The 27055-nt window shown below is 35.2% G+C and overlaps 1 protein-coding gene across 1 annotated transcript in view; it reads right to left on the bottom strand.

Moving 5' to 3' along the window:
• LRP1B (LDL receptor related protein 1B) overlaps positions 1–27055 on the bottom strand; it is a 1719891-nt gene that overhangs the window by 50231 nt on the left and 1642605 nt on the right. Inside the window, exons 76-77 of the mRNA XM_081815486.1 lie at positions 24858–25022; positions 12519–12680 (exon numbers count right to left, since the gene is read on the bottom strand). Of these exons, the coding sequence (XP_081671612.1) occupies positions 12519–12680; positions 24858–25022 (327 nt within the window). The remainder of the gene's footprint in view (positions 1–12518; positions 12681–24857; positions 25023–27055) is intronic.

The raw sequence follows: 27055 nt of genomic DNA, 5'->3' as shown, positions 1-27055 counted from the left end.
TGTAGCCTAACTAGAGGGCAGGGAATGTCCCACATCATCATACTGGGAGAAGATGAGGCCATCCTAGCCATCCTAGAAAAATATATGTAGTTCCTTTGTGCATAATTCTCTTTCTTCTCCTTTTCATTCTTCCATCCTTATTTCCTTCCTTCTTCTAAGCTACTCACTTCAAATACAAATGTCAAAGTAAGGATTTCTGATATACTTAAATGTGACCTCCTTTCTAGTTTTCCTTTAATATGTTACTTTGCAGAATGCATAATATATATATGTATCTTTCTATATCAATATACTGATCAGTATAGATATATATATAGATAGATAGAGGTTTCTACACTAGTGTGATAGAAGAAAAATAATGGATTATATTGAAGTGATTACTGTTTAATCAGACTTCCCTAAAACACTGAGAAAGTCACCTTGAAAAGGTCACCTGGCAAAAGTAATATATAGTATGCTATAAAAGACTTTCACTGGTCAAATGTGCAAGTTTCCTTTAGGTCAGATATGCAGGAATTAAACAGATTATTGATATATAATAACCAGCTTTCCACTTTACTAAGACTTATAATAATTCCAAGATGATAGAGAATCACTTTAATTTTATTAGTAGTAGCATTTAACTTTTAACATGCTTGGAAGTATGCATTGAATTGCTGTAACTAGTCAGTAAAGTAATTTAATCCAAGATCCTTTTTATTTAGAAAGATTATTGTTCTTGGAAAACATCCTTAAGGCAATGAGATAAAGTCATTACTCTTTTATGCACACAGTGTACTACAAGATACTGTACCAAGAAACTTTGATATAGTAACTAATGTGTTTTCTTTCCAAAACACACTGACTCTTCTCTCCATTCAGACAGTAGGTAGGTTCTTAATTTACTGTGTTTTTTTCATCATCTCATTTCTCACCACCTGACATCTAACATGTTTGTGTATTATTTATAAATACTAAAGTGTACCATGAAAGCAGTTTTTGGTTTATTCATGACTAAATCCCAAGCTTCAGTGGCTGGCATGCATTAGATGTTTTATTATTTTTTGTTGAATTAATGAATGGCCATTGGAAAGCAGGGCACTTCAGAAGACAGAGAACAAGAGCTGATGTTTTAGTTTTAAAACCCCAAAGGCAGTTATAAATACATGAAAATATGGAATCAGTCAACCACTCCTAAAACTAACTGAGGTTTGTCAGGATGTGTCTGTGTGTGTTCAGGTGGGAAAAGGAAGGTGGGAGATGAAAAAGGAGAATTAGATGGCAAGCAGAGATAGACGTCAGCAAGTCCCAGTAAACAGGCCCTTGGAAATTTGGTCCTTGCATTAAACATACACTTAGCTGCTGCACCAATAAACCAACTACTAGACATTCTAGACTGCCATGTGAAGGAAAGATGTGACTTGCCAAATTCTCAGAAATGGGGCATTCTACAGAATTAGACTAAACTTTTCAGCTTCTAATATGTTTCCACTTTATAGTCATAGTCTAATCTGTGTGTAGAAGTATACCTATGCAAGAAATTATTTTCTTCAGAGGTTTGTTCTACTTCCTTTCATGTGACTCAATGTGTAATTCCATTCTAAATTTATGGATCATTTCAGAAATTATTTTTAAAAAGCAGCTCAGATCATATTCATAAATGCCATAAAAATAATAAATCTTTTTTATATGGTGCCTTGCTTATCTGAGCAAATTGGAATAAATCTATTTTTGTTATCCAAATTATATATTACCTAAATATATATAACCTTTAAATATATAACTTATTTTAATTACATATTATAAATGATAGGTACTTGAAATATCTATTAAAATGAAAATTTTTGGGGGGCGCCTGGGTGGCTCAGTCGTTAAGTGTCTGCCTTCGGCTCAGGTCATGATCCCAGGGTCCTGGGATCGAGCCCCGCATCGGGCTCCCCGCTCGGCGGGAAGCCTGCCTCTCCCCCCTCCACTCCCCCTGCCTGTGCTCCTCTCTCACTGTGTCTCTCTCTGTCAAATAAATAAATAAAATCTTTAAAAAAAAAAATGAAAATTTTTTGAAAAAAGCATTTGATTAAAAAATTTACAGAGGACTTTTCTTATAAATTATCTCACCTGAAACTTCTAACTCTGAGAAGCAGATAAGGTTTTAACTATTATCATTATTTATTTTACAAATCACGTGTCACCTATGATGATGAAAATAATTTGAAATCCAAAGTTGTAGAATACTATTTGTTAGTCCACAATTTTCTACTTTACTAGTTTTAAATGATCTAAAAAATGTTTGAATTCCATATCATCACCTCTAGGAGGCCAATGCCTTATCCATTAGGCTACTGGGGCTTCTCATATCATCACCTGTAAAACTCAGTATTTCTTTCTCACATCTGGATTCCAGCTTGAGAGATTCCAGAAGAGTGAACTTAGAGAGTATGTTCAATGAAGATCCAGAAACCCACTGAAACTATATCACATTTTATTTATTTGTTTTGTTTGGGCAAGAGATTCTTAAAAGGATTAGAAACCCGTACTACCTTCCAATGTAAGAAGAAATCAGGATTTGAAAAATTCTTGCTTATTCTAGCTATTTGTGGTATGAAAGGTACCATGGAAGGGACATGAGTTCTTGGACTCAGACAATAATTGATGGAGTTAAATAAGGTGTCTTTCATTACATGGTCATAAACCAATTTGTTTGTTTCTGCCACTATGTTGATTTATATTTATTGATTTATTTTTATATTAATTTTTATCAATTGATTTTCAAGAAAAGCTTACTCTCACATTAAAATATAGATTTTCTCATTTCTCAAAAGGAATAAAGTACAAATTATTTCATCAAATTGAAAATAAAATCATATAATTACCATGGATTTAGTGATGGATCTTCAAGTGGTAAAGCAAATATAAAAATTCAAATGCAGATACCTGACCTTTCGATTCATCTTCTAGTACTATTTGAACCAAGTGACTTTCTATTTCTCAAAATGTCTTATACTTAAGATGTATCTGATTCTCTGGTGGCAACCCTCAATAAATGTGTTTTTTTTTTCTCCTAATAGTTAATTGTCATATAATTAAACACTTATATAGTGAAAAATTATTGGCTATATCCTTTCTATTTAACTTTTGCTCTTTTCAATGTTAACTTCATCTATTGGAAAACAATGGATTTTAAAATATATTCATTTATTGAAATCAAACTTATAATTATATTTTTGCATTCATGAGAATTAAACTGAACAAATAAATACTATTATTAATACATTCTTTTGATTTAAACAAAGATCTGCTCTTCTTCATCTGATGGGTTCCATAATCATAGGGTAAATTATAAGTCTTCCCATCTTTCGTTGGCCTTTTGCACTCTGGGACTCAAAGGCTATGAATTTAAGAGTTCGGTTTTTTGTTTTTTTTTTTAATCTTGAGAACCAATGATGGCATCCTGATTCTCTTGCCATTTTTATCAATAATCAGGATGAATACAATTTTTTCTAACATAATATTTCCTATCAAAAGAGGTCTACCTATTGCATAAAAGAGAGTAATAATACCAGTTTATAGTGACAAAATCTTTAATAATGAAAACCATGAAGATTATCACATTAACTATAAGATAGGAATCTTATTTTGTTTTCTTCTATTTAAAAGATTTAAAGATTCCTGACTCATGATATTTTTTTCAAAACATGTCAGTTGACATTTCAAATCTGATATAAAGAATGTATTTTAAAATTACTCCTAAATTTACATTTAAATTAATTGTTGTAAAAGTGATGTTAGCAGATAGATGCATTTAACTAGAAACAATTTGCTTGGCTTGAGGTAAGCCTCAAGTAAATATTTTTGTTCAATCTGTATCTCTATCTGTGCATGATTTGTGTAATATATTATTTTCAAATACACAATTCTATTTGCAGATAATTATTTATGAATGCATTCAGTTTACTTAACACCAAGTACAGCAGAATCACAATCATGGATGGTTTCTATTCATGCAAAGCCTGCCTCCCTCCTTAACCTTCTCTCCTTCCTCCCTCTCTCCCTTCCTTCTTCCCTTTCTCTCTCCCTCCCTCCCTCCCTTCCTTCCTTCCTTCCGAGGGCCTCCCACTGGACATCTTCAGTTTATTTCAATACAAATCCCTCTTCAGACAGTTAGTAACCATTACTTGTGTGACAAGTTATTTTCAACCTTTAAATAAGCAGTTTTAAGGCTTTCATTATTTTTCATATTATTTTGTAAACTCATTCTTCCTTAAGTTGAAAAAGAGGGGTAAATACTTATTGGTAGCCCTAGTGTGGCATAAAAGTAGAGGATTAAACCATATAAACTTGGCATGATTACTGAATGAAGCACTGTTTCAAGAATGTTGTGAGACTAGACTTGTCTCAAAATCAAATGAACCTGGCATGGAAAAAAGTTACTGCTATGATGCCAGAAGAAGTAATTAAGCATTCTTAAAGATTTTTTTCCAATAGTAGTTACTGAAATTATTAAACATAATTACTAATATTCCAAGTGTAAGTTACCTGACATAGAGATAAAAGTTTATCTTTTACAAAATTAACTTTATAAACACATTGCTGGCATTTTAAACAATTGCATAAAAAATAATGGTAATGCTCCTAAATAGTATGGAATAAAGTCCATTTCTGATCTTTGATCCTTTTTGGCAATGTAAATCTAAGTTGCAGCTTTGTCTAGCTTTTAATCTGCAAAGATATGCCACTGTTTTTTTATTCACCAAAAATTATGGGGACAAGTATCTTCAAAGAGCTTTTATACTGATATATCTCCAATGCCTAGAACAATAAATAATACCCCACAAGTGTTCATATATATCAGTTGAATAAATAAATTTTAATAATCACAATATGTACTTTGACTCACATATGACATATTCTCTGCTTGGAAAAAAATGCCTCAGTTTCCAATAAATTCTTTTTTATTTTTAAGATTTTATTTATTTATTTGACAGAGAGATAGAGAGAGAGCACAAGTAGGCAGAGTGGCAGACAGAGGTAGAAGGAGAAGCAGGCTCTCCACCGAGCAGGGAGCCCGATGCGGGGCTTGATCCCAGGACCCCGGGATCATGACCTGAGCCAAAGGCAGCTGCTTAACCAACTGAGCCACCCAGGCGCCCCTCCAATAAATTCTTTTTATATGAACACATTTCCCCTAAATCTTTTCCCTCTTACTATTTTTACATTTCCAAATGATAGCATAATAGTTCTAGATTTATACTAGATCAAAATTGCCTTCAATAATATTTCTATAATTCTGACAATTTCCTCAAAACTACTCAGAGTAAGATAAATAAAAATAATATATTACCTTATCGTTAGCCTACCATTCTCCATCATAGTCACATGAGAAAAGAAATGTATTTATTTTTCTTTACACACATTAATTCAAACCTAATTCTATTTTTACATCATTTTTTTCTCCAAACTGAAAATACAAGCACAGAGTTTCTCAGGGAACGTAGGTCTTCATGAGCTGCTGAGTAAAGGTGGCCCAGAACTGTTTTAAGTGGTATCCTGTCAGAGCACAGACAAAAAATTGGCCTAGCTGGTTGGAAACAAGACCCTTCTACTTTGTTTACATTTGCTTACATACCTAATACTTTCTCCTAAGTCCAAGCACTGAGTTAAGCCCCTCCAAGATTGCTAAGGTATGCAAAACATCATGGCCTATTTCATATTCTAAGGGGGTAGAAAGTCAAGAACACGTATGATGATATAAACACAGTGTGAAAATGCCAAAGAGAAGTGTGGGATGTCCTACGGCAAAGGCAGCTTCAGAAGACAAAGTGGGAGGATTAGAGAGGGTTAGCAGACATCGAGGAGCCCACATGTAAAGACAAAGACGTATGAACAATTTAAAGGGACACATTTTAGAGACCATGAAAGACCATGAACAGGTTTCCACGGCTGGAAAAAAAAAAGATACACAGTGAATGTGTTGTAGTGATGCAGGCAAGAAGCCTGAATAAAAGCAGTGCTTGTCTTCTCACCAAGAGAAAAAGAAATGGAGGACCCTCAGTGGCCAGGGCTCCAAAAGACTGTCACTCTAGATGTGAATGCTCTAAGAATCTTGAATATTTGCATACTTAGGAAATAGCTAGTTCTGATAATTTCACTTTTTAACTCATGATCCTTTCTTGAGGTTCTAGGTTCAGTTCTAATTGGCCTTCATACTAACAGTGACAATTGAAAACATTTTATTCTATTTTCCTGGTCATTATTAAAATCCTTTGGTCTCTTCTGCGTGGGCCTGTCATTGGCTTCATCAAGGTTAAAATTCTTATTAACACCTCTATTCAGTGGAGTAGAAACTGGCAACCATCAGGTTGAACCAGTGCATGACCTGAACTTTCAGTGTTCCCATAGTGAGCCTAAAAAGATGCAGCAGAATGGGCAGGATATCAAATGACAGGAAAATACACCAGGAGAAGCTACTTTTGGAGTCAGACCCACAAGGCTATAAATTGTGGCTCCTATGTTCACTAATGGAACAGATTAAGGAGAATGTCTTAATCTCATTTTTCGCAATTGTAAAATTGGATTAATAATACTTCACAGGGTTGTGTGAGAATATATGTTCAGAGAAAATAATGTTTAACAGCATATTTCTCTGTGACCAAGACGTTATACACTTTTAGAGATTTGTTATTTCTCTTGCCAACTTTCCCGTAGGAAAATCAAATAGAAACAGAAAAGGTAGGGGCACCTGGGTGGCTCAGTCGCTTAAGCTGCTGCCTTCAGCTCAGGTCATGATCCCAGGGTCCTGGGATCGAGCCCCGCATCGGGCTCCCTGCTCAGCGGGGAGTCTGCTTCTCCCGTTCCCTCTGCCTGCCTCTCTGCCTACTTGTTCTCTCTCTCTCTGTCAAATAAATAAATAAAATCTAAAAAAAAAAAAAAAAAGAAAGAAACAGAAAAGGTAAACTTCAACAGTCTTTCCCTTCTGGGCTTTTGCAAATTCTGTTCCACTCACTGCTTCTCTTCATCTAGTTAGCTGCTTCTTCCTTCTGGACTCAGTTCTCATGTCACTTCCTTCAAGAAATCTTTCCTATAGGCTGAATTATCTTTCTGTGCTAACCACTGTATTTCATTAGACTGCCTTTAATGTAACTTGTATCTTTTTCAGAATCACACATTAGATTGCAAACGCATTGAGGGCAAGAAATATCTCTGACATCGCTGTTTTCTCAATGCCTAATAGTGACAGGTCCATTGTAAATACCAAATTTGTTTACTGACCAATTGACTAATGAAACAAAATTGCTCTGCAAAGTAAAAGTAATCCCATCATGTCATCACATATGGTAGACACACATCTATGCTTCATAACTTTTATAATTACTTGATAGACGATGGTTCTAATACCAGTTACAATAGATGAAATGTTTGGATTACTGTCAAGTACTCCTAATTTTATAAACTTGAAATATTACTTCATGTTGGCACTTATTGCAACCAGTGGGACTAAATCATACAGGTGTATTTCTAATAAACTAAGTTCTAATTTAAATTATAATGGCTTCTCAAGCAGATTACTAAAGAACTTTAAAAATATCAATGAGAGGACAAACAGATTGCCATTTGATTTTAACACCGGGCTCTTAGACACAGACTGAGTTGGTCCTCATTGGCCCTTTTGCCCTAATGTTACTAACTACTAATAACCACAGATATTATTATTATTTTTTAAAGATTTTATTTATTTATTTGAGAGAGAGAGTGAAAGAGAGAGAAAGCACGAGAGGGGGAAAGGTCAGAGGGAGAAGCAGACTCCCCACTGAGCAGGAAGCCCGATGCGGTGCTCCATCCCCGGACTCCAGGATCATGACCTGAGCCAAAGGCAGAAGCTTAACCGACTGAATCACCCAGGCGCCCCCCTCGGATATTATTGACCTCATATTTAACATCCAGATTTAAATGTGAAATGCCATGCTTATTATTATTTTTTATTTCTACTAGAAATCCTTGCTCCAGATCTGCACAAAATGGAGCTATATTTGTTCTTAAACAACTTACTTAAAGAATACTCAATTTTACTTTGCTATTATTTATCTCTGTCTCTCCTCCCTGGGTGCTTCTGTTAAAATTAATTTGCATTTAGACCTCAGGATTTTAAATTGCCATTAGAATCGTGAAATGTTTTTACTCAGCACAACTAAGAACTGATGTTTTACCTCCCACTAATGGACCTTTAATTAGGCACTGTAATGAACCATTCTGCCATTCCTTCATTTATGGAGAGAAGATTTTGTATATGCGAGATACAATTTTGACAGAACACCAGGTCCACTGAACCTTGCCGACTCACATATAATAGATCCTAAATTTATTATGCTTTTTTGTCAGCTGTTGGATTTATCATTTTAATGACACTGTCCACAGACTTATTTTGCTGCCAAAGAACAGCATCACCATGTTTGTTGACATCTTGATCAACAATTCCGGGGGTCCAATTCTGACTGTAGTATTACTACTTCAGGACCTTAGGCAAGTTATTTAACCTCTGTCTAAGAATTAATTGGTTAATTTTAATAAGTGCTTTGCAGTAAAACGTGGGAAGTGCTATGACTGCTAATAGTGATAATAAAATGATAATGCAGCCTTTTATAATGCATCAGGCTACCTCAGACTGTGATTCTATTAAGTTGCCAATTAAAATATATGTTAACTGAATTTATTCTTTTTAAGAAACCAAATCGCTATAATGATGGCCACGTAGTATTTTTTTTAACTTAGATCAAAAAGAATAAAAAATGGCAATGCTTCAACTTAAAAAATTTTTTTTTGAAGTTAAAGAAAAAAAGATCAACGTTCTATGATGATAGACCAATTGGGAACAGAGAAAAGCTGCACAGAAAAATACCAGATGGTTGTACCCGATTAAATGTAGCTCTTGTACATTGAGTTGATTGTTCTTTATTAACTTGTCTCCAAACTGCTTTCATTTATTTATCTATGATTATTTATTTATTTGACAAATGCCATTGTTGGGTGTAATGTCAAAGAGGTCATCCCAGACAAATAGGAGGAAAGCACACAATTAACAATAATACCAGATTAAAGTGAATAGAAACAGAGGTAAAGAAGCAGTGACTTGAAAATTCAAAAGAGAAAGAGATTCATTCTCTTGGGCAGATGTGAAGAACCTCACAAAGGGAACGGCCTTTAAACTGGACAGGGACAGATAGGATTTGGCATGGAGAGACGAAGGTGAGGAAGAATCCAAAGAAAGTGCATTCCAGAGGAAGAGACTAACAGGAGAAAGTCGCAATGCTAGGGAAATTGACATGTGGAGAAGCAGGGTAAGTGTGGTTTTACTAGAATAAGAGAGAAAGTAGTCTGGATAGTAATGAGGGTCTGCATTACACAGGGGAAGAGCTGGTGTTGTCCCTGATTTGCTTGGAAGTCGTTCAGGGTTGTGAGAATATTGGAGCCAAAAAGAAAAAGCCCATGAGTTAGTAGGTGGAAGTTGTTCTGGAATATTCTGCTGTGTTGAGAGGAAGGAGGAGGAGGGCAGAGCCATGAGGACGTAAGCACGGTGTGACACCTGCACATGACTGGATTGTCTTTGCTAGATAAACTCTGCGGGCCTCTGACACATATTTAAGAGATAACTTAGGAAAGCAATGTGAAAAGAGCACTGGCTGAGGGTAGTGGCATTCATATATGTCAAGGGGCTGGCCTACATGAGCAGAACATACACTTAGAAAAGGAAACACCAATCTGTAACTGAATCTGTCTCTGCTACAGCAGAAGTGGCCCCCTGCTGTAACATCAGAAGGGAAATATTTAATATTGCTCTTGACTCTCAAATTAAGTCAGTGCATATTGCTTGATTCGATGCTGTTCCACGTACTTCCTGCAGTGAACAGAGACCGAGGCTACTCTCTGTGAGGACCTCAATGACATCAAACCATCTGGGGGCCAGAATGTTGAGTAACTTTTAAGGGTATGGGATCTGGAGTTGGATTAGCCAGGCAGAGTCCTGACTCTCCCCTTTACTAACTGTGTGATCTTCAGGAGGCTCTTTGTGTCTCCTCAGTAGCATCCTCTGCAAAATGAGAATAAAAGCAACACCTAGCTCATTAGTGGGATTAAATGGATTAATAGAATTAAGGCAAAAAAAGAAGTAAACACAAGAATGCCTGGATATAGAAAGATCTCAGTAAATATGATTGAGACAGAAAACCATTCTTCTTATTATGAATACAACATACAGCTGTGGCTACTCTTTTGAGAATCGGTACAGAGGGTGCTGAGAGAAAACATGGAGATCAGTTAGCAATTATGCAGGTAAGAAATACTGGAAACTTCAATGAAGATAATGGGGATGGAGCTGGTGAGAAGTGTTCAGATTCTCGGTATGTTTTAAAGGAAAAAGTGAGAAAGAAGTTGGGGTGTAAAAGAAAGAGAAGAGTCAAGGATGAATCCAAAATAGATGAATGGGGATTAAGGAGTACACTTGTGGTGATGAGCACTGGGTGAGGTATGGGACTGTTGAATCGCTGGATTATATACCCGAAACTAATATAACGCTGCTTGTAACTATAGTGGAATTAAAACAAAAAATGGATATGAGAAATCTTTTAAAAAATAATGAAGTGGGTTAGATTTAAAAAAAAAAAAAAAAGGATGAATCCAAGATACTTGGACCTAAGAGATGAGTGTTTCTTTTTATAGATACAGGGTAAACAGTGGTAGAAGCGATTTTGGGTGAGAAAATCAAGTTAATTTAGAGCCAACTCAAACTGTCAGATAGACAATTAGGTATAAAAATCTGGAATTCAGGTGGGAGTTTCAGCTAGAGATAAACATTCGGAATCATTTGTCTTTGGATAGTATTGAAGGTCATGTGATCAGTTGAAATCATCTAGGCAGCAGGTCTCAATCTCAGTCACATATGTGAAACACGTGGGAAACCTTAAATACTATTGCAGCCTAACAGAATCAGAATCTTTGAAGGTGATGTTTGGGAAACTGTATCTCACAAAACTGTTTATAAAACTGTTTATTCTAATGTTCCGATTTGTACGGAAATCACAGGCTCGAAGAGTGAGTGTTTTTGAGAAAAAAGAGATATGAGTACAGTCATGAGCCACTCCAATGTTTAGAGGTCAGGGAGATGAGGAGGAACCAGCAAAAGATGGTGAAAAGAAACAGCCAGTAAACTTGGAATGAAAACACGAGAGTGGTAAAGACGAATGAAGGTGTTTTAAGGGGGGAGTGATTAACTTCGGACGGTGGGATAGAATAAGAATTGATACTTGGCCATTGAATATGAGAACATGGATGACAATAAAATAAATTAACTTGACTTTGATGAAAGCTATTTCAGCAAAATAGTGAAGATAAAAATCTGCCAGAGGTGAGGTCAAAAGAAAAATGAGAGGAACTGTAGCATATAACAACTCTTTAGAATAATGTTACAAGTAAAAAAAATAAGCAGGGAAATAAAGTTGTGGGTAGAAAGAGATATGGGCACAAGGCAAGGTTGTTCAACAAAGAACTGGGGAGAGAGGAAAATATTGATAAAGGAGAAAGATGGGGTCAGTTGTAAGAGATGTGTCCACGAGTAGCTAAGAGGGATGGAATGTATGAGTGGAGAGTATATCACACAAGGTTCCTACTCCTACAAAGACAGAGTCTATGGATATAAGATAAAGTAGTTTGAGAGATGTGATAGTGGCAGCTCATGGCAGTTCTCTTCAGATAGCTTCTATTTTGATCAATGAAATAGAAAGCAAGTTCTTGAGCTCAGGATGAATTTGAGGAGCAGGGATCGGAGGTTTGAGGAGAAAAGAGAAGATCTGACATAGACATCTAGGAGAGTCAATAGATTAGCAAAACACAGTAGAAGCCATAGTAAGTGCCCATTTGACATTGGTGATAAAAACTCAAGAGAGACCTGTCTGTACGATTATGTGCTCTTCTTCAGTGGCATCCAGCAGTGGGGCACCAGTTCAGAGCAGATGGAGAACTGGATTTAACCATGGTTACAGTTTTCTAGGAAAGTGCAACAGAAGGGAAGAAAGAGCATGGGAACTGAGGGTATATACGAGGACATGATTACAACGATGGATTCGAGAATCTAAGCTGGGGAAGGAAGAAACATCGAATCTTTAAAACGAGAAGGATGAGGACAAATGTAAAAAATAGTTGGAATTGGGGCGCCTGGGTGGCTCAGTTGGTTGGGCGACTGCCTTCGGCTCAGGTCATGATCCTGGAGTCCCTGGATCAAGTCCCGCATCGGGCTCCCTGCTCGGCGGGGAGTCTGCTTCTCCCTCTGACCCTCCCCCCTCTCATGTGCTCTCTCTCTGTCATTCTCTCTCAAATAAATAAATAAAATCTTTAAAAAAAAAATAGTTGGAATTGGGGTGATGGAGGGAGTGAGCCTGAAAAATAAGGGGTTGCTGAAATTGAGGTAATGGAGGGAACATCGAGATAAGAGAATTACTTATGGTAAACATCAAAGTCTGCTGTGAGATCATCTCGTGGGACTTGCTTTCACTTACAGTACTGACATCTGTCCCCAGTGTGTTCAGGCTGGCAGTGGCAGTAAGCTTGGTTCCCAGCAGTCACACTGCAGGTCCCTCCATTTTGACAAAAGTCCTCACAGACCGTCTTACCACAGTTTGGTCCAGTGAACCCCAGGGCACAGCTGCAGGTGGGTCTCCCTATTGGAAAAGAAAAAGGAACAAAAAGAAATTATTTGACTAGAATTGTTTATTTCCATGGCATCCTCACTGGATAAGAAACAGGAAGCCAAGATTCTGGTCAAGGTTTGTCCACTACTAATCTGTGATTTTAGGCAGTAACTTGACCTCTGTGGGTCTTAGTCTTCCCATGTTCCAGTGAAGCCTGGATTAGAAGATAACTCAGATTCACATCAGGTAAAATAACCGGAGCTCATTTTATGAACAATTACATATTTATGCAGGTGTGTTATGCTCTGAAATGCTTATTTTATTCTTTGTACTTCTCTGTTCATGTCCATTTTGCTTTTTCAATTATTTTTATTCTATTCATATAGTAATGTAGATTGTATTAGTCATTAGAATATAAAATAGAGACAATCATATTGCTTTTTATTCTTTTTTCTCTTTCTTTCTTTCTTTCTTTCTTTCTTTCTTTCTTTCTTTCTTTCTTTCTTTCTTTCTTTCTTCTTTCTCTCTTTCTTTCTCTCTTTCTTTCTTTCTTTCTTTCTTTCTTTCTTTTTTAGTGTTCAACGATTCATTAGTTGCGTATAACACCCACTTGCCCTCCTTAATACCCATCACCTGGTTTCCCCATCCCCCCAACACCCTCTCCTCTGAAACCCTCAGTTTGTTTTGCGGAGCCCAGAGTCTCTCATGGTTTGTCTCCCTCACTGATTTCTTCCCCTTCAGTTTTCCCTCCCTTCTCCTATGGTCCTCCGTGCTATTCCTTATGTTCCACATACCATATGATAATTGTCTCTCTCTGCTTGACTTATTTCACTTAGTATAATCCCCTCAGACAATCATATTTCTGTGTTGAATTATCATGTACCACCACTGCTAAAGCATGAGTTTAGACTTATAAATATTTTAATATGTTTAAAGTGGGTATGGCATCTATAATACTTATGCAATTATTTATTTTAGTTGATGTAAATATACATACTCCATTTAGTATATAAGCACTTAGTAAGTCCTATTTTATTTCAATTTGAGATTTTTTATTCATGGGAAAGGACTGTCGCTTGTAGACTAGTAAGATGATTTAAAGTCTAATGTTAACAGCACACAAGAGCAAATCTAATGGATCATTTGTGGGTATTTTTCTTTATTTGCTCTGTGGAAACTAACATCACAAGTAAAGGTGAACAATCCTTTAAGGTGTTTGGAACACAACACAGTTAACTGTTATATCAGGAATGAGTCTCTCTAACTGCCTGGAATGTCAAGGGCTGGGTGGAAAATGGAGTACAGAACTAGCTCTGTAAGAGAGATTAAGGAAAACAAAATGAAATAATGGTCATCATTTGTAATGGGGAAAAGTGAAGCTTAGAGGTTGTGCAAATGTAAAGAAATAACATGAAAGAGAATAAAGAAGAAATTTAGTTATAGATCTGAATTAACTAGGACTTGGAAATGTCACTCAGGTGAAAGCATCAGAGAATATCCAACCATCTCCTCTCTTACCTTTGTAGACATGAAGCATAATTAGAATGGTCACAAAAATGTATGAGTATAAGGCTTAGATTTGAAGTGTGAAAATATGTTTTCTCTATTGCCATAGATTCTACATTCTATATTTTTTTGAAAAGCACTCATAAGTGAATAAAGTGCCTCCAAATAAAATCCACCTGTATTTCCAAGGGAATAAATAAGTTGAGGTTCCACAACCTATTTATTTATTTTGCCTTGAAAGCGCTCCACGTACTTAAACATAGTTGAAGCTATTGCTTCTCAATGAACAAAGTTACATACATTTTTATGGTGAGTAGCATTGCTTTATAACTTATGTATAAATGTTATTAGTTTGGCGGCAGATAAATGCCTATTAATTGGTTGAGAAGCAAGGTAAATTTTACGTACATTAAAAGCTGAGTCACATCATGTTTTGCACTCCCAGAAAATGGCTTTAAAACTTTTAGCTAATTATTTTTCTTATAATGGTAGTGAATTTTCTAGTTGTTGCTTACATATAGACAAAATATCTTCACGGGAACAATAATGGGTGAAAAACAAAGACACAAACAAGAGAATGAATAGTGGTAGAAGATGAAGAGGACAGAGAATTGTTGGAACACAGTTACCAAGGAAAACGAAAGCTCCGAACAAAAGAAGTAATTCCTCTTCATCAACAAGAAACAGTGAATGCCTTACAAAGAAATAGAACATATAAACAGGAACACAAATTAACATGAGCTAAATGTGAAACAAACAGAACAGAAAGTACAGGAGAAATCAAAATGCATTAGAATAATCACAAAAAGTGCCATATGGTGGCAGGACTTAAGCACCGTAGATTTATGTTTTTCTCCATTATTTTCCAGGTTTTTTAAAATTAGGAGTGAAAAACATTGAAGTGATAGAAGTTTGAAAGAAACAAATGCAACCCACTAGGGCACTTGAAAACTATCCCAGTCACTGAGAGAATGACACCATGCTTTTATCTCATCTACAGCTGTTTTGAAACTAGGGCGGAGTGACCAGGTTGTCCCCCACCTCTCCCCACCACCAGCCTATGCCTCACATCATTTAGATTCTGGCTGAATTATTTTCAAAAGGCTTCTTTCTCTTCCTTTTAAAAGATTTCTTTTTGACAAGTAGAAATCTTCATATTCAGGGGAACATTACCAACTTGAAGCTGTGTGTTGATACAGCAGATCTTTTGTTTGCTGATGGGAAATGAACCACCTGTCACAGAATTTTATAATGGGCTCCATCTAATATTTTCACGAATCTCTCTGGGTGTACCCTAACAAGTTGCATTGGATTTATTTATAAAGATTTTTTAGGTAGATCAATTTGATTTTGGCATTTGAAAAGGCAACAATACTGTTACGATGACTAAGGTATAGATTTATAGCAGTGAAGCATCCAGGGAGTTTGGGAGTTGACAGCCTACAAGAGTAGTATAATCAGGAAGAGCATCAATTAACCGGAGGAAGGAGGGGGAGGATCCGTTTGTTGCCTCTAATCAGTCCGCCTTCTATAGCATTCAGACCTTTAAAGTGTGGGTTGTCAGACTGCCTGGATATAGACTATCTGTGCCAATTACCTGTGGGGGGACCATGGGCATCACTTCTCTGCTTCTTTCCCCCTATGCAAAAAAATGGGGATAATAATATGGGGTTGTTGTGTAGAATCAAATAAAGTAAATGAGATTATACATGCAAAGCATTTCTAAAGGTACTAGGCACATAGAAGGCACTCAGTGACACTTTAGCTCTAATTGTTTAGTATTATTATTGTTGTTGTTATTTCTACTGAGATTCACCATTTATCACTTTGTAACTGTGTCCTAAAGAGACACTATAACATTCTAAGAAAATCTTTTGGAAAATTGTCTTAAATTACACATTTTGTCTCCATTATTTATTTAAGATAAAATTAAATTTGAATTTGTATGGCAGCAATGGGATAAAGCAGAAATTCTCTATCAAGTCTCAGACTTCAGCATCTTTAACTTTGAAGGATAGGTCTTTTTCTCTCTTTACTTTCTCAACATGCTTAATTCTACACTTTAAAAAGAAAGAACACACAACAAACACAAACAAAAAAAGCACACCTAGTATTTTTATCAAGTCCATTTACTTGTATAACTTCAAATTTTGATATATACTTGAGCTTTTTAAAGAAAGAGTCTACATGCACAGCTTCCAGTTCTACCAAATACATGACAAAATCTTTGATCGTAAAGTCACATCCCAATCCTTTACTGGGTTTACAGTTTTTATTTTTTCAATATACAAAATGATGTATCTTAATCTGTTACTTCTCTTTGCTTTTTCAGAGGAGAGGACAGATCCCTCAATACGAAGGTATTGTTCACATAAATCAATTCTGATTCCCTTGTGGTAAAAAAGGTTTAGGGATGGAAAAGTTAGTGTGTGTTTTCTTTACTGTGTATTTATGTACTCTTGAAAAGCTTATCTCTGATCTCTTAATCCCTAAATCCACTGATTTCTTTTCAATCATCCTCCTCCTCAAATGTTCTCCATAATTTTACACATTTTATTCTTGAAATTTATTTTTTATTTTTTATTACACATTTATTACACATCTACTCTTAAAAAATTCTATCTCTGCTTGGTTTCTAAGACACTACCATTGTTGATTTCCTTCTTTTTCTGACTGTCCTTTTCAGTTGCCTTTGCGTCTTCTCTTTCTGTCTCTTAGAATATATTCTTCTAAACTTCTTTTTTGGTGATACAGTTTCATGGGTTCAACAATTGTCTCTCTATCCAAATAGTTCAGTCTCAGTTTTCTGACTCTGGGCTCATTCTCCTTCCAGAATGACAGACCTTCATTCTCAGTCCTTGTCATATGCCTCAGTGTGTCTCTGCCTGCTCAGTAGGTTCAACTCTCCCATGACCCACAAGAGAGAAAATTCTTCTCATGAACATTGGTGTCGTGTATCGTAGCATACACGATTTCTGAAGACTAGGTTCTCCCAGTGCTAGGTCTGTTCCATATTTAAGTTGGACATGATATTTTAGCAAAGTGCCTTACTAGCTGTACACAACAAATGGAGCTTAGTTTAATTGCTCCATTAATTTATTATTAATTGATCTGCTTCTGTTCATAGACAAATGGAAACTCTTTGCACATATCTTCAAAAATGTGCCAGCAAATTTTCATGCAACAAGGTAAATAAATAATAAATGTTGAGATGTAACTGGATAATCAATAGTAGCTAATGTCAAATATGGTGAAAATATAACTAAAGGTGTTGATCATCTATAATCAATAATACATATTATTAAGGAATATTCATTGCCACAACTAAAGATTGTATTGCTCATAAGAAAAATGGAAATGCCTTGGATTCTCACAGAGTTCTTGAAATTTCGTTAGTCTTACATGGCCCTTACATACCAAAACTAGTCGCAGGAAAAATGGGTCATCCTGAAATATTTCATAAGAATATTTAACAGGGAACTAAATAATAAATTTAGTGCAAAGTTAAATTATTTGTTTTTTGGCATTAGACAGACCTGGGGATCAAATCTTATGAGATATTATTAATTATGTGGCTTTGCAAAACTTACATTTCTTCACTAGATCTCATTTTGCATCTCCTTATGTAAAATGGTGCTAGTAAGCCTACTATGTGCTGGTAAAACACATGGCACGATGTCTGCCACATAGCAAATACTTAATTGGTAGTGTTATTATTAGTAGTTGTGTTGGTATATAAAGACAAATTCCAGGACGCCTGGGTGGCTCAGTCAGTTAAGCATCTGCCTTCGGCTCAGGTCATGATCCCAGGGTCCTGGGATCGAGCCCATGTCTGGCTCCCTGTTCAGCGGGGAGTCTGCTTCTCCCTCTGCCTGCCCCTCCCCCTGCTTGTGCTTTCTGTCAAATAAATAAATAAAATCTTTAAAAAAAAAAGACAAATTCCATATGATTCCACTTATATATGGAATTTGAAAAACAAAACAAACAATAAAGAACTGACCCATAAATACACAGAACAACCTGGTGGCTGCCACAGGGGAGGCAGTGGGGATGGGCAAAATGGATGAAGGGGAGTGGGAGGTACAGCCTATCAATTATGGAATGAATAAACCACGGGGATGAAAGGTACCAGCTCAGGGAATATAGTCAATGATACTGTAATAGCATTGTATGGTGACAGATGGTAGCTACACTTGTGATGAGCATAGCATAACTTACAGAGCTGTCAAATCACTCAATTGTCCACCTGAACCTAATACAACATTGTGTATCAACTATACTTCAGTAAAAATAAAATAAAATACAATGTGACTATTTTACTATATTATCCTATTCTACAAGTCTGGTTGTATTTATCATATAACATTCATCTTTTAGATATGCTGTATCTTACATATTAACTATTTGGATTCAGGTTTCTATCTCCAATTTTATATTCCAAATAACACTATAATGAACATCCTTACTTCTAAATATTTTGGTTTTTATCATTATGTAATCCTTAGGATATGTTTCTAAAAATTTTATTTAAAGGACACAGAAACTTTTTAAACTCTTGGTGAGTATTTCAGAATTGCTTGCTTCAAGATTTGTACCGTGAACATTTTCTTCTGATAGTGATTGAAGGATGCTGGTTTCATCGGTGTGTGATGGGGCTCCTGCTGTATTTCCTCCTCTCCAAAATCCTCCTTCCTCTTTTTCCTCTTTTCTCCTCTTTTTGTATGTTTGTGTGCATGTGTGTGTGAGACTTTTCTTTTGCCATTTCCTCATTTTGCTTTCTGTATTTTTTCTACTTGATTTGTCATGGCTATGTATTTCTATGTCACTTATTTGTTAAAATTATGTGCCCTATTCAATGTTTTTATAATTTTATATTTTCAACAAAATATTCTCTGAGATCCTCAAAAAGCAAGTAGGACCAAATAGCCAGCTTTTAGCACTCCCTAAATATAAACAGTATCTATGTTAAGGAAGCTAGGACATCAAGCTTAATTTAAATTAAAAACAGCTCTAATTTAAATAAAAAGTGAAAGAAAAACAAAGATGGGCAGTTTGAATGCATGTTCACCCTTTATCAAGATGTTAATTAGGTGATTGTGTACTTAATGTCCTAGGTAGAGATGGGACTTAAGAGACATCAGGATTTACATTTTGTCATTAGTCCCATGATGTTTTGAGGGTATCCAAAAGTTCCTAGTTTTGCCTTTGAGCAAACATTTTTAGGGCAGCCATATTTGATCATATTTGATGGCAGCCATATATGCCCCCCTCATATTTGGGCCAGTGTCCTGGGCAGAAAGAGCCAGAATGAACGAAAAAGAAAAGTCTTAGCATCAACTTATTATTTTAAAAGCCCTTTCTGTTGCAGTGAAAAGTAATGAAAAGAATCGGTTTTTTGTTTGTTTGTTTGTTTCCTTTCCTTAACAGGGGCCACTTTCTGTTTTAGTTCTGGGGACAAAACCTTTCACTGCCAAAGTCCATTGATATGGTAACAGGGAGAATTACAGTGAGAGTTTCTGCTTTCTTCTTTCACTTAAGACATTTTCACTTAAGACATTCACTTAAGACATTCAATACAAATGTATTATCTACTATAAAAAATTGCACTGTCACTCCTTTACCTAGGCAGTCCTGCTTTTGTGCACTTTCAAACTCCCTAAATTAAAAGTTGCCTTCCCTTCTGCATAACTCCAAACTTTACGTGTGGGAGTATTTGGGTATATTGCCCCAAATTTACAAAGTCTCTTGCTCTATTACTCTAAATCAGCTGTGTAGAAAACCTTGATTCTTTTTGATATGAACATTAAAAGTCTAAATAACAGAACTCTAAGAGTAAGGGAAATACCAAACAGTATCAACATACTTTTTTTTTTTAAAGATTTTTTTTTTTTTAAAGATTTTATTTATTTATTTGAGACAGAGAGAATGAGAGACAGAGAGCATGAGAGGGAGGAGGGTCAGAGGGAGAAGCAGACTCCCCGCCGAGCAGGGAGCCCGATGCGGGACTCAATCCCGGGACTCCAGGATCATGACCTGAGCCGAAGGCAGTCGCTTAACCAACTGAGCCACCCAGGCGCCCTTTTTTAAAGATTTTATTTATTTATTCATGAGAGACAGAGAGAGAGAGAGAGAGGCAGAGGGAGAAGCAGGCTCCCAAGGAGCAGGGAGCCTGATGTGGAACTCGATCCCAGGACCCTGGGATCATGACCTGAGCCGAAGGCAGACACTTAACCATCTGAGCCACCCAGGCGCCCCATCAACATACTTTAGAGAATAAATATTTATAGAAGTGAAGATTAATTGTAAATATATAGAGTTAATCACGTAAATATCCTCATTATATTCATGATGAGAAAAATTCTTCAATTATTCTCTATTTTCTATAATAGAATGATTGAATAATTCAATGCTTACTCTCATTTCCATTATCTTGCCCAAAGCAAACTTTATCTTAATATCGTCCTATGAGGGGCACCTGGGTGGCTCAGTCGTTAAGCGTCTGCCTTCGGCTCAGGTCATGATCCCAGGGTCCTGGGATCGAGCCCCGCATCGGGTTCCTTGCTCGGCAAGGAGCCTGCTTCTCCCTCTCCCACTCCCCATACTTGTGTTCCCTCTCTAGCTGTCTCTCTCTCTCTGCGTCAAATAAATAAAACCTAAAAAAAAAAAAAATTATCGTCCTATGAGCAGGTCATAGAAATGAACTACATGCACCCTTGTCAATATAATCAATGTCAAACTGTTTCATTTTGTAGTACTTTCCTATATGAATACAGTTCATATATTTTATTTTTAGTTTTCTCTATTATAAAAAAAAAACTTAAGGAATGAGGAAACACTCAATGCAAAATTTTAATTATGCCTCTCAGATGTGTGCTTTTAATTAACTGCTGACATTTCCTTTGTTCAATTATTATAGTTCTATACAACTGTCATAAACTTATAAATTTTAATTAAGGCTGCCCCAGACCCTAGTCATAGAGTGTCCACATAGGAATTTGCCAAAAGGCTTAAACGTAAGTAAACCAACAGTGAATAAATCCATGAATTGCCCACTGGGATTTGTTTAACAAATTAACATTTGTGTGGAGATAATGAGGTTTTACAGTCTACAAAAACCAAACAATGTTTTTATAAAACCATATTTTTAAAAGTAAAAAATGCTTTGTAGATGACTTAATTGGATATGATATTATTATTAATATTTAGGTGCTCTATGACAATAAACTACATGGCCATATCTCAAGTTAAATTCATATAAGGACTCATTTATATTACTAATTTGAAATATAATTTTTTTCTGAACATGTTATCTATGTAAATCAAGATCTAATAATCTGTCTGGGTGCAAAGATAAAATCGATATAGATTTTAAGAATACAGCAAGATCTCGACAAATGATTTGAACAAAACATTAAAAGTTGTGCTGTATCCACATATAGTTCAGGATCCATTAACAGGGCAGAAAATTCAATGTTTCATAGAGATTTGTCCTTATGGATCCACTGCAGGTTGGAAAGATATTTATAGTTTGGAGTACCAAACTCTTTTCCGTTTAAATATTTCTAAAGGCAAATATAAGAAAAGCATCTGGTTGTAACCCCCCCAAAATTTATTATCTTAATGAGAAAATTAACAATCAAGTAATAAAATTCTTAAATGACTCATTTGTGTAAGAAAAGCTTCTCCCCTAAAGGAAATGGTATCTGTGTTACTAAAATACAATTACAGGTCATACCCTTTTACCAAACATTCATTCAGTTTTCATTTGCATGGTCCCAGTACTATAATTTCTCCCACAACGATAGAATATACTCTACTGTAAGGAGTAGCTTCTCTTAGGCAGAATGAAAATATATAGTAAGACCTAGTGTCTTTTTATTTCAGTCAACTTGCTGCATATGTTTTCAGAATTCTATTAAGTAGCTAGAATACCTTAATTATCAATTAATCATAAGTCAAAAATATTTATAGACTTAATATTATCAAATTCAAAGAAATAGTAATGCTTTTACTATTAGAATGCAAATCAGAAACAGTTTGGTTCCTCTGAACTCCATTGAAAATGCTTCTTCATGTGGCTCTTTCAGTTAGCATTATGCTAAATACTTCAAAGAATAGCATAAGCAATAGAAGCAATGAGAACTCCCAGTAAGACAGAAATTAACTGTGTAAGGGATGTGAAGATCATATGGATTAATTTTCCATTTCACTAAATTTGCATTTTTTTTTAAAGATTTTATTTATTTGAGAGAGAGAGAATGAGAGAGAGAGAACACATGAGAGGGGATAGGGTCAGAGGACGAAGCAGACTCCCTGCCGAGCAGGGAGCCCGATGCGGGACTGGATCCAGGGACTCCAGGATCATGACCTGAGCCGAAGGCAGTCGCTTAACCAACTGAGCTACCCAGGCGCCCCTAAATTTGCATTTATTGTAGTAGAATTAAATGCGCATAAATTGCACTTTAATAGTTGCATAGTGTCCTTTGCACTGAATTTTGGAATTTACAAATTATATTTTTATTATGCATTGGGGTTAATTTTTCCCATGGGAACATACTTTAAATATAATAGCACTAAGTAGAGAAATACATTTTACTATTCACTTATGCACTGTAGCAAACACTTTTTACAAACAGAGCTATTGCATAAATTAATAAGAATTTCAAGTATATCTTAACATGTAGGAACCTGATATTTTCAAAGCATATTATACACCATATTGCAATGCCCACAAAGTAGTTATGATTTTAGATAGGAATTATGATGCTATCAGATGTACTGATATAGTGTATATTTAACTTAATTTTAAAATTTAACTTAATTTTCAATAGCAAATGAGGTTTAGCATTAGGCTAACTGTTCAATTAAAAAAGGACATGCAAAAGAACGAAACTGGACCACTTTCTTATACCATAAAGAAAAATAAATTCAAAATGGATTAAAGACCTAAATGTGAGACAGGAAACTGTAAAAATCCTAGAGGAGAACATAGGCAATAACCTATTTGACATTGACCATAGCATCTTCTTTCTAGATATGTCTCCTGAGACAAGGAAAACAAAAGCAAAAGTACACTTTTGGGACTTCATCAAAATAAAAAGCTTCTGCACAGTGAAGGAAACAATCAACAAAACTAGAAGGCAACCAATGGAATGGGAGAAGATATTTGCAAATGACATATCTGAGAAAGAGATAGTATCCAAAATATATAAAGAACTTAGAAAACTCAACATCCAAAAAAGAATAATCCAATTAAAAAATGTGCAGAAGACATGGATAGACATTTTTCCAAAGAATATACACAGATGGCCCACAGACACATGAAAAGATGCTCAGCATCACTGATCAACAGGGAAACACAAATCAAAACTACAGATATCACCTCACACCAGTCAGAACGGCTAAAATTAACAAGTCAGGAAACAAGTGTTGGCGAGGATGTGGAGAAAGGGGAACCCTCTTGCACTGTTGGGGGGGAATGCAAACTGGTGCAGCCACTCAGGAAAATAGTATGGAGGTTCCTCAAGAAGTTAAAAATAGAACTACCCTATGATCCAGCAGTTGAACTACTAGGTATTTACCCAAAGAATACAAAATACTAATTTAAAGGGACAGATGCACCCCAATGTTAATAGAAGCATTATCTATAAGAGCCATATTATGGAAACAGCCCAAATCAAAGAAGTTGTGGTATCTATATATCTATATCTATATCTATATATAATATAATGGAATATTACTCAGCCATAAAAAAGAACAAAATCTTGTCATTTGCTACAACATGGACGGAGCCAGAGACTATTATGCTAAGTGAAATAAGTCAGTCAGAGAAAGACAAATACCATATGATCCTGTATGTGGAATTTAAGAAACAAAATAAATGAGCAAAGGAGGAAAAAAAAGAGAGGGAGTCAAGCCAAGAAACAGACTCTTAACTATAGAGAACAAACTGATGGTTACCAGAGGGAGGTGGGTGGGGAAGGGTTGGTTAAATCGGTGATGGGGATTAAGAAGTGCACTTGTGATAAGCACTGGGTGTTGTATGGAGGTGTTGAATCACTATATTGTACACCTGAATGTTAACTAACTGGAATTTAGATAAATATTTTTTAAAAAGCTCAACCATTGGGCGCCTGGGTGGCTCAGTTGGTTAAGCGACTGCCTTCGGCTCAGGTCATGATCCTGGAGTCCCGGGATCGAGTCCCGCATCGGGCTCCCTGCTCGGCGGGGAGTCTGCTTCTCCCTCTGACCCTCCCCCCTCTCATGTGCTCTCTCTCAAATAAATAAATAAAATCTTTAAAAAAAAAAAAAGCTCAACCATGAAATGTCAAAATAAAAGAAATAAAAATAAAGAAGAACAGATTTTGGAATCAAACATATAAAGCTTATAAAACTGATTTCACTTAATCATTCTAAGCCAGCATCAGAATACCTGTACGCACTGAGCCCTGTCACATGGTACGCACTCAACACAGGATAAGGATCATTACTATTGTTAGATTTTGTGACTTGAACTTCAATATACTGAGCTTGGAACAAATACTATTATGTTGAATTAATAATTAAATTTAATTTGTGTTAATTTATTTTTTATAAAGATACCAGGAATTAAATTTCTAACATTATGTATCCTCTTTATATTTTTCACATATAAGGAAAAATGTAAATTACTTGAATGCACAATGAAATTCAAATACTTACCCAGAGCTGATGGTATACAGGTGCCTCCATTTCGGCAGTAATTGCTACAGTGATTGACTTCACACCTGTCTCCTGAATAACTAGGCCAACAGTGACACCTCAAGTCACCCTTCTCATTTAAAATGCATCTTCCTCCATTTTCACAAGTCAATTTGCATGAATCATCTGGTTATAAGAAGAAATGTACAAATTAGCAGGCTATTCATTGGATGGTAGAATAAGAACAATTCACATATACAAAAATTAAATATTCAGATTTACTTTTTTTTCATAAAATTCCTCAAATAAATACCCCTAATATAAAAGTGGAAGAAGCAAAATACTATAAATACTATCTGAAAACAGAGAAATCAATTTTAACCACTGTTGAATGGGGAATACAAATACTTAATTTTTATTCTTCTTTAGGCTTAAAGAATTATTAACCATTTCTTGTATTTATTAAAGCATTAAATAACAAAACCAACTGAAGCTTCCTAAAAATGAAATATTTTCCAATCAATACATTTTCTTTATGACATAAGCAAACATAGCATATTTTTAGGACTATTTGATATTAAACCAAACTGAAATATGTAAGATAAATGTATAGTGTATATATAGTATATATAGTGTGTATATATATAGTATATATATATTGGATTTACACATATATTGTGTATATATAGTATATATATATCAGATATGGAATATTTAATGGAATATGGATATATACCAGATATATATATATGTAAACACACATATAACTTACAGTATAGAAAAACATTTAAATGAAAATACATTCTTTGATATACATCCTTATTAACTATGTATAAACAACTCAAAACTAAAAGTCACTTAGGTTTGGTACAAGATGTTGATAAAACAGTGTCAGAAACATTTCCATATGTAAAATTTTCATATGGAAAATATTTAGGCACAATCTGTCTACTTAATACATTTTGGCTGAGAATAAGAAAAGGATGGTTATTCCTTGGGGTTGCAAAATTATTTTTAAAAATACGATGAGTCTTATTTATGATAAGAATTGGTTTGAATAATTTTTCAGGTTATGTGTGTTGACATGACCTTACTCCATTAGAAATACTGCTTTACTTAGGGCAGGATATGATGCCCAATAGAACACAAATGATTGAGAATATTGTAAGGAGCATTCTGTTCTAGAATATGCCTTCTACTAAAGCCATGCCTCTGTTATATCAAAGTAAGGTAAAATCAAAACAGCCTGTATTCTTTATTCAAGATCCATTGGCCCCAAAATAGCAAAAGCTTTAATATATCACTGCAATAATCACAAGAGCACTTTAAAGAGCCTCAGTGACTTCAAATAAAAAAAAAAAATGACTCAAATATCACATCCACTATCATAAATAGAGACTATCAGCAGTACCAGGCAATTCTGAGACTTGCCTCATTGCAAAACAAAGAGTTGAACACAGAGGTTGAATTCTCAAGAAAGATCTAGAATGGAAATATATACTTCCTTAGTTTAAAATTCAACCAAGCATTTCTAATTCGTTCAGCATAAAATATCCCTGATTGGAGTTGTGAATGTAAACAGTGAAGATAAATATTTAAGGCATTATGATCACAGTTAAGATTATTGTGGGGGAGTTCATTTTCATCTGTAAATGTTCTATGTAAACTACATAGATATTCAAAATCTCTACATGTTAGGACATGTGCACTTCTGTAATGTGCCTCATCAGGCACCAGAAATTTTAAAATATAACACTGCTTGATGAAATAGAAGTGGAGTTTCAAAACCTAACTGTAATAGTTCTATAATGAAAAGGAAGGTTGCTTTTGTCAATAACTAAATCACCCCCAGAAGCCAAGTTCCAGCAATTATAATCAACTATAGGAAAGAGCAGGTGAATACTTCTCCAAGAATGAGTAACATTTGAATTTCAAATTTCTTACATGAAGATTAAAAATATTCAGTGTCTCATCATTTAACAATAGCAGCTAGAGAAAGGCAAGTAATTATAAAGAGCAGAAAAACTTGGCTATATCAAATGTTAATGTCAGGAAAAAATTAATTGGCATTTATCTACACCAATCAGTAATTCTGAAATCTATTTATTTATATTCCTCACTGAGGTGGTCCAAACTGTCTGCTACCAAGGCTCATATGCATAGTGGCCAATGTGAATATTTTTTAACACTCTGATTATTTAAAATATAAGACTTTCTTT

The sequence above is a fragment of the Leptonychotes weddellii genome, chromosome 3 (assembly GCF_054177405.1).
Source record: "Leptonychotes weddellii isolate Sample4059 chromosome 3, ASM5417740v2, whole genome shotgun sequence".
Lineage (NCBI taxonomy): Eukaryota > Metazoa > Chordata > Mammalia > Carnivora > Phocidae > Leptonychotes > Leptonychotes weddellii.
Note: the sequence above shows the minus strand (reverse complement) of the source record. Positions and strands in the feature narration are given on the sequence as shown.